Source organism: Oncorhynchus kisutch, linkage group LG10 (genome assembly GCF_002021735.2).
Source record: "Oncorhynchus kisutch isolate 150728-3 linkage group LG10, Okis_V2, whole genome shotgun sequence".
Lineage (NCBI taxonomy): Eukaryota > Metazoa > Chordata > Actinopteri > Salmoniformes > Salmonidae > Oncorhynchus > Oncorhynchus kisutch.
The window spans coordinates 20794349-20803376 of record NC_034183.2 but is presented as its reverse complement, the minus strand read 5'-3'; the positions used below and the strand labels follow the sequence as shown (position 1 = coordinate 20803376).

The 9028-nt window shown below is 42.2% G+C and overlaps 1 protein-coding gene across 2 annotated transcripts; it reads right to left on the bottom strand.

The window, feature by feature from the left end:
• Positions 1-208: 208 nt before the first annotated feature.
• On the bottom strand, positions 209-8541 carry LOC109897485 (vesicle-trafficking protein SEC22b-B-like). 2 transcript variants are annotated; one of them, XM_020491977.2, is made up of 6 exons: positions 7999-8541; positions 3412-3423; positions 3115-3224; positions 2778-2938; positions 2064-2210; positions 209-1132 (listed from the first exon to the last, which is right to left on the bottom strand). In XM_020491977.2, the coding sequence occupies exons 1-6, from the start codon at positions 8071-8073 to the stop codon at positions 978-980; spliced, it is 660 nt and encodes a 219-aa protein (XP_020347566.1). In that variant the 5' UTR covers positions 8074-8541; the 3' UTR covers positions 209-977. The 2 variants fall into 2 exon arrangements, with proteins under 2 accessions (XP_020347566.1, XP_020347568.1); XM_020491979.2 differs by lacking the exon at positions 3412-3423 and having other exon boundaries at positions 7999-8532.
• Between the last annotated feature and the right edge of the window lie 487 nt (positions 8542-9028).

The following is a 9028-nucleotide window of genomic DNA, read 5'->3' as shown; positions in this document are numbered from 1 at the left end:
GGAGTGGAATCAACCACATGGAAACCACATCTTTGATGTGTATGTTACCATTCTATTTGTATTTATTTAACTAGGCAAGTCATTTAAGAACAAATTGACTCCATTCCAGCCATTATTATGAGCCATCCTCCCCTCAGCAGCCTCCACTGATCTGATCTATATTGATCCTGATTTGTGAGCAACTTTGTATTGTCTAGTAGAAATCAAATACTTTTGTGCAAATCACTTTATTCATAGCAAATGAAACAGTTAAGTTGAAATTCATTAACCCTGCCACAATTGGCATAAGCCAGCTACATAGCATTAGCTAGCTATCGTTCTCATCTAGATAAAACATGTTTTTACATGGAGGCTTCAACTTGTGTAAACTTTTTCCAAAATATAAGAAATGAACCCTTTAGACGTCGTCTGGTGTTAAACTGGTCCACTCAGTGTGGAGATGAAGGTGAATGAGAAATATTATTTCTGCAGCCAATACCACAGGTAATGTGATTGATCACCCCAGTAAAACAGGTTAACATTTAAGAAATCTCCACCAAACCAACATAAAAGTAGTGTTATTAACGCCAAAGCCCTTATGATGTCCTCTGGGTAAATAGAATTACGTAGGTTTTTCTGTACTGCTACACAGTATACACGATTAAATCGATAAAAGAAGAATTGTTATCATACAGGTTTTGGTAACACACACACACACAGGAAAATAAAATGTCCTCTTTCACACACTCACACGCAATACAAACACTCAACTCCAAGGCATAACCACTATAGGATGACTGTAATTGTTAATAAAACATAACATTTGTAATTACATGATAGATCTATGGACAGACAGTTGGAAAAATAACGTGCAGTGTCTGTCCCTACTTCAACAGTCTTGTGTTAAAAGGGGGGATCCCATATTGGATGGAATGTGAGACCACAGCTAAGCTCCTATCAGCTCTTCTTCTCCAACCCCTCCTGTCTCCTCTCCCTTCTCAGAGCCACCAGAAGCGGACATAGACGATGAGCATGATGAAGAAGACCCCTCCGGCAGCCAGCTTAGCATAGGTGGAGCGAGTGTTCAGGTACTTGGCGTCACTTCTGTACTTCTTCGACAGGCTGGACAGATTACTGGCCTTGGAGTCCAGAGCTGGATGTGATGCGAGTGGATCCAGGTGAGCAAAGAGAGGGAACAGAAACCAGAACAAATCCTCATTTAACACAAGTGAGAATGGCATCTGCTTCCTCGTGACTGAAACACTATTCTTTGTCACAACTTGACAAACAGTATGTAGCTGAGAAGTGGCACTCCCTTTTATTAGTTAATCTAGTGAATTCTACCCAACATCATTTACATTTTATCAATGTGTTTTGCTGCAATGATGTACATTCATGATAATGCAATAAGCCCTGCCCAAGTTAGACATCAGAGAATCATAGATAAAGGTTTGTGTAATAGAGGTGTTTCAGCTATACATCGAGGACCTACATCAGCCATGCTCAACTGGCGGGCTTTGTTCCGGATACGGGGTTGAACGGGGTCAAAACAGACCTTGGGCCCCCTCCCCCAAGGTGCAATTTGAAATTTGGTCGTGTATGGGCAGTTTTCCTCTTGTTATGTCATTCACTGACAGACCTTAGATAGTAGGGTTGGGCAGTATCCAGATGTTCATACCATACTGCGGTACATGGTATTACCAGCAGTGAACACAAGGGGTGCTATTTTTTTCCACAAAAAAATGTAACGATAATAATAATAATTGACAAACAAAACACATTTAGGCAACAGTGAACTTGATTCATGAGTGGATTGATTGTCTCTGCTGTAACTAAGAAGCTTGATCTTGGAAGTTAGCAAACTTTGGTTGTCTTCAACAAGAGGGGTGTGAACATTTTGAACAGTTTTCAGTCGGATGGGTTGCGCGGTGGGGATTGTTACTATGCCGATAAATGCCTATATCCATTCGGACCTTTGCCACGGAGGACATTTGTGTGACCAGACCTTCTCAAATAGTAGTTCAGTACCCCTGACCTACAGTATTGCTGTAAATTTATAAGAAGGACAAGTAAACCGACATTACCAGACAAGGCCTCCCCTCGTTGCAACACTTCCTCAATGTTGGCCACCATGATCCTCTGGACATCCTGCAGCTCTGTGTTGATGCTGCCCAGGTTCCTGCGGGCTCGGCTGTCTATGTACGACTTCTTGGTCTTCTGAATGTAGGTGTCTGTTGACAGAGGAAAACGTTGCAGAAATTTATGGCATATTTTTTCATAATTCATACTAGGGTATCCTTTAAAGGTTAATCGCAGTCCAAAATATGATTTTCCTATGTTTTACATATCTCCACACTACGAGGTTGGAATACTACTGTACAATTCAGAAAATTATGATAATGCCATTTTAGTGTAAGAGCTGTTTGAAAAGACTGCGTTTAATGTTAGCCTGTTGTGGTGGGATGGAGTTTTGGACTGCCTGGTGACATCACCAGGTGGTAAATTTGTTAATATGCCAATAAGAAAGAGTTCCAAACCTGTCTGCCAATAACAGATAGTATAGATTTTTCCCCTCCCCACTCAGACCACCTCCAGACAGTGGTAGCAAAATTCTTGCTTGGGAAATTGCTCTTTGCTAAGAAGCTATTTTTGACCATTTTAATTGAAAACAGAGTACGGTCGTTAATTGTTACCCAGAAATAATTTAATATTGAGATAAGAATGGCTGCATTGGACCTTTAATCAACGTTGGGTTGTTAGTAGGGATTCTAATGATGATATATTTAATTGAATCTCACCAAACTCAATGAAGGAGTACGGTCGGGACACAGTGGGGACCTTCTTCCCGTGCTGTTCATGGAACTCTGCCTGCAGGTCTTCCAGGTAAGCAAAGGCAAGTTTTTTGTGAAAGCTTGCTTCAGACAGCACTAGGTAGACCACTCCTTTTTCTATGACGTAGCTGTTGGGAGAACCATGAGGGAAACATGAGAGTGGAGTGTCTGAGAAGCATAAAGGTCAGTGGATACCTGCTTGTTAGTGCATGTTATAAGTATGTTAATGGTATTTTAATTGTGATGAGTGTTTTGCCAAGAGAGAGTGTCTGTGGTGTCTTTCCTCTAACTGGTTTGAACTCACTGGAAGGACATGGAGCCAGCCTCTAATGTGCAACGTGTGGGACTCTGGTCATTGAGTTTCCTAAACAGCTGTTTAGCCTGGCTCTGGTACTGTTGCAGGTCCCGACCCAACTAAACACGGAGGACAGAGCAAGATTATGCAACCAAGCATATTTAAGAGGACACTGAACCAATGATTGGGATCAATGTAAATGTTAGACAAAGAAGCGGGTGGTCTGGGTATGGTAAACAGTAACACATCACAGGAACAATGTGTATGATGTCCAAACATTGGTTACAGTGCAGAGAAAAGACCAACCTTCTCACTTCCCTTTGGGAGAGCAGATAAGAAAGCAAGGGAAATGTGTTAAAGTTCTTCAAGCAGGTGGCAAGACTCATATGTAGCCTACTGCAACTCATAAATACTACACATGTCCTAGAAATACATGGCTGCCTGATTTGCTACAACTACAAGAAAGTAACAAGGATGAATGAAGTAAACCATCACAAATTGCAAATGAACTAAAGGGAGCAGAATTTACTCAATGGACTTAGTGTATCTCCTCTGGTTAATCAAATTGCTATCACAACATCATTCAGCACAGTACACAAATGGCTGTTCTGCATTGAGCATTGGTCTTTCACTCACTACCTACACTACATGATCACAAGTATGTGGACACATGCACATTGAACATCTCATTCCAAAATCATGGGCATTAAAATGGAGTTGGTCCCCCATTTTCCGCTTTAACAGTCTCTTCTTTTCTGGGAAGGCTTTCCACTAGCTGTTGGAACATTGCTGCAGGGACTTGCTTCCATTCTGCCACAAGAGCATTAGTGAGGTTGGGCACTGATGCTGGGCGACTAGGCCGGGCTCGCAGTTGGCGTTCCAATTCAGCCCAAAGGTGTTCGTGGGGTTGCGGTCAGGGCTCTGTGCAGGCCAGTCAAGTTCTTCCACACAGATCACAACAAACCATTTCTGTATGTACCTCGCTTTGTGCACGGGGGCATTGTAATGCTGAAACAGGAAATGGCCTTCCCCAAACTGTTGCCTCAAATTTGGAAGCACAGAATCATCTAGAATGTCATTGTATGCTGCAGCGTTAAGAAGTCCCTTCACTGGAATTACGGAGCCTAATCATGAAAAACAGCCCCAGACCATTATTCCTCCTCCATCAAACTTTAAAGTTGGCACTATGCATTGGGGCAGGTAGTATTCTCCACAGGCATCCGCCAAACCCATATTCGTCCGCCGGACCGCCAGATGGTGAACTGTGATTCATCACTCCAGAGAACGTGCTTTCATTGCTCCAGAGTCCAATGGTGGCAAGCTTTACACCACTTCAGCCGACGCATGGCATTGCAGATGGTGATCTTAGGCTTGTGTGCGGCTGCTCATCCATGGAAACCCATTTCATGAAGCTCCCGACTAACAGTTATTGTGCAGACGTTGCTTCCAGAAGCAGTTTGGAACTCGGTACTAAGTGTTGCAATCGAGGACAGAAGATTTATACGCACTTCAACACTTGATAGTCCAATTCTGTGATCTTGTGTGGCCTACCATTTTGCGGCTGAGCCGTTGTTGTTCCTAGACGTTTCCACTTCACAATAACAGTGCTTACAGTTGACCGGGGCAGTTCTAGCAGGGCAGGAATTTGTTTTCCAACTGATTTGTTGGAAAGGTGACATCCTATGGCGATTGCATGTCTGTGTGCTCGATTTTATGCACCCGTCAGCAACGGGTGGCTGAAATTCACAAACTTGAAGGGGTGTCCATACTTTTTTTGTGTGTGTGTGTGTGTGTGTGTGTATATATATATATATATATATATATATATATATATACACAGTTGAAGTCAGAAGTTTACATACACCTTAGCCAAATATATTTAAATAATAAATAATAATAAATAATGGTAGAGATAATTATTTTTTTCCATCACATTCCCAGTTGGTCAGAAGTTTACTTACACACAATTAGTTTTTGGTAGCATTGCTTTTAAATTGTTTAACTTGGGTCAAATGTTTCAGGTAGCCTTCCACAAGCTTCCCACAATAAGTTGGGTGAATTTTGGCCCATTCCTCCTGACCAGGCTGGTGTAACTGAGTCAGGTTTTATAGGCCTCCTTGCTCGCACACGCCTTTTCAGTTCTGCCCACAAATTTTCTGTAGAATTGAGGTCAGGGCTTTGTGATGGCCACTTCAATAGCTTGACTTTGTTGTCCTTAAGCCATTTTGCCACAACTTTGGAAGTATGCTTGGGGTCATTGTCCATTTGGAAGACCCATTTGCGACCAAGCTTTAACTGATGTCTTGAGATGTTGCTTCAATATATCCACATAATTTTCCCTCCCTTATGATGCCATCTATTTTGTGAAGTGCACCAGTCCATCTTGCAGCAAAGCACCCCCACAACATGATGCTGCCACACCCGTGCTTCATGGTTGGGATGGTGTTCTTCGGCTTGCAAGCGTCACCCTTTTTCCTCCAAACATAACGAAGGTCATTATGGCTAAACAGTTATATTTTTGTTTCATCAGACTAGAGGACATTTCTCCAAAAAGTATGATCTTTGTCCCCATGTGCAGTTGCAAACCATAGTCTGGCATTTTTATGGAAGTTTTGGAGCAGTGGCTTCTTCCTTGCTGAGCAGCCTTTCAGGTTATGTCGATATAGGACTCCTTTTACTGTGGATATAGATACTTTTGTACCCGTTTCCTCCAGCATCTTCACAAGTTCCTTTACTGCTGTTCTGGGATTGTTTTGCACTTTTTGCACCAAAGTACATTCATCTCTAGGAGACAGAACACGTCTCCTTCCTGAGCGGTATGACGGCTGCGTGGTCCCATGGTGTTTATACTTGCTTACTATTGTTTGTACAGATGAACGTGGTATTTTCAGGCGTTTGGAAATTGCTCCCAAGGATGAACCAGACTTGTGGAGGTCTACATTTTTTTTCTCTGAGGTCTTGGCTGATTTCTTTTGATTTTCTGATGATGTCAAGCAAAGAGGCACTGTTCGCTGCCTGCACCCGCACACCCGACTAGCATCACCACCCTGGATGGTTCCGACCTAGAATATGTGGACATCTATAAGTACCTAGGTGTCTGGCTAGACTGTAAACTCTCCTTCCAGACTCATATCAAACATCTCCAATCTAAAATCAAATCTAGAGTCGGCTTTCTATTCCGCAACAAAGCCTCCTTCACTCATGCCGCCAAACTTACCCAAGTAAAACTGACTATCCTACCGATCCTCGACTTTGGCGATGTCATCTACAAAATAGCTTCCAAAACTCTACTCAGCAAACTGGATGCAGTTTATCACAGTGCCATCCGTTTTTTTACTAAAGCACCTTATACCACCCACCACTGCGACCTGTATGCTCTAGTTGGCTGGTCCTCGCTACATATTCGTCGCCAGACGCACTGGCTCCAGGTCATCTACAAGTCCTTGCTAGGTAAAGCTCCGCCTTATCTCAGTTCACTGGTCACGATTGCAACACCCACCCGTAGCACACGCTCCAGCAGGTGTATCTCACTGATCATCCCTAAAGCCAACACCTCATTTGGCCGCCTTTCCTTCCAGTTCTCTGCTGCCTGTGACTGGAACTAATTGCAAATATCGCTGAAGTTGGAGACTTTTATCTCCCTCACCAACTTTAAACATCTGCTATCTGAGCAGCTAACCGATAGCTGCAGCTGTACATAGTCCATTGGCAAATAGCCCACCCATTATACCTACCTCATCCCCATACTGTTTTTATTTATTTACTTTTCTGCTCTTTTGCACACCAGTATCTCTACCTGCACATGACCATCTGATCATTTATCACTCCAGTGTTAATCTGCTAAATTGTAATTATTCGCCTATCTCCTCATGCCTTTTGCACACAATGCATATAGACTCTTTTTTTTCTTTTTCTACTGTGTTATTGACTTGTTTATTGTTTACTCCATGTGTAACTATGTGTTGTTGTCTGTTCACACTGCTATGCTTTATCTTGGCCAGGTCGCAGTTGTAAATGAGAACTTGTTCTCAACTAGCCTACCTGGAAAATAAAGGTGAAATAAAAAATAAAAAGCTGAGTTTGACAGTAGGCCTTGAAAAACATCCACAGGTACACCTCCAATTGACTCAAATGATGTCAATTAGCCTATCAGAGGCTTCTAAAGCCATTACATCGTTTTCTGTAATTTTCCAAGCTGTTTAAAGGCACAGTCAAACTTCTGACCCACTGGAATTGGGATACAGTGAATTATAAGTGAAATAATCTGTCTGTAAACAATTGTTGGAAAAATTACTTGTGTCATGCACTATGTAGATGTCCTAACCAACTTGCCAAAACTATAGTTTGTTAACAAGAAATTTGTGGAGTGGTTGAAAAATTAGTTTTAATAACTCCAACAGAAGTGTATGTAAACTTCCGACTTCAACTGTATATATATATATATATATATATATATATATATATAACCTTTATTGTGCGCCGCCCTATGGGACTCCCAATCACGGCCGGTTGTGATACAGGCTAGATTCGAACCAGAGTGTCTGTAGTGACGCCTCAACCATCTCTTCCTCTAGCTACATCACATAAATGGACTAAATCTGTCCATTATGATTAGCTGCCTGTTACTCTGACAGCTGGAATAGAGCCATCTGGATTTCAATGATAGACACAATCAAACAACTAGCTAATAATATGGTTTTATTATGAAGTAGGCCTGCATAGATAGACACCGAATAGATTATAAAATATATATTGCACACGTAGCTAGCTAGCAAGCTATCTGACAAGCTATTTTCCAATAGTTCGATAGCTACATTGAATTGCTAGTGTTAACATTAGCTATTTTAGCTAGTTAGCTGTCTGACATTGACAGGGAAAACCATCCATATTAACCTGTTCGTCCTCTTGCATTGATGCGGCCAGCGGCAGTCCATCAGCCAACCGAGCGATCATTGTCAGCAGCACCATTTTGGGATTGAAATGTCTTATTCTCAACCAGTGTTGTTAGCCACAGTGTGAAAGCTATTATAATGACAGACAGCAGCGAGGGGTGTGTTCGTAAATTCAATCTGGAGAACCAGAGTGCGCTCTTGGCGTTAGTAAATTCAGAGCGTTGTCAGATTGTCCGTTCGTAAATTCAGTGTTTCGCTCTCCGAGCGCTCAGACCGCACACTGGACGAGGGGTAGGGTTGATCCGAGAGTTCTGACCTCACAACTGGCAAACAAACTAACTAAAGTTTGCTAGCTACTTCCGGACAAAAATGAGAGAACACCTCACTCTCACCATATTACTCGCCCCAGCAGTTTTCATGTTATCTAGAGCGTTGGTGACTGTATTCAACACTTGTTGAGCGTTCGTAAATTTATTCTGCGCTTTGGCATGCTGAAACGAGAGCCCTCTGAAGTCAGAGTAGATAGCCACAGAGAGTTTACGAAGGTACCATAGATTGACAAAGGTCTGTTTTCCGGGATCCTTAGGAAGTCCCTACAATGAAGATTACGTTTAAAATGGTTATGGTTAGGTAGGGTTTGAGATTAGGTTTAGGGTATGGACGTCCCAAGGGTTCCTTATTGCACTAACTGATTGACAACCCAACATTACGGACGGGTTGTCACTAGTTACCACATGAAAACAAAAATTAGCTTTTTGGTCTTAATTAAAGTTAAGGGTTAGGCATAAAGTTAGCAGTGTGGTTATGGTTCAAATCAGATTTTAAGTAGATCAATTGTAGAAATAGGCGGGGTTTAGCCATAATTATAACTTTGTGTCTGTGGTTACTAGTGACAACCCTCCGAACGCTTTAAACTGGCCTGAAATGTTCGTTGGGTATGTCACTGAAATCTCTAACCGTCCATCCCAGACAGCAGTATTCTCAAAGGTTCCGCGTTACTCGAAGCGAGAGGGATCATGGGGCCAAAAATC

Bases quoted from the DNA above. Each gene is read 5' to 3' on its own strand.
- LOC109897485 (XM_020491977.2), bottom strand. From the start codon at position 8,073: ATGGTGCTGCTGACAATGATCGCTCGGTTGGCTGATGGACTGCCGCTG. The intron at 2,939-3,114 runs GTGAGTTCAAAC...TTCTCCCAACAG, and splicing joins GCTGGCTCCATGTCCTTCCA to CTACGTCATAGAAAAAGGAG. The intron at 2,211-2,777 runs GTGAGATTCAAT...CTCTGTCAACAG, and splicing joins GTACTCCTTCATTGAGTTTG to ACACCTACATTCAGAAGACC.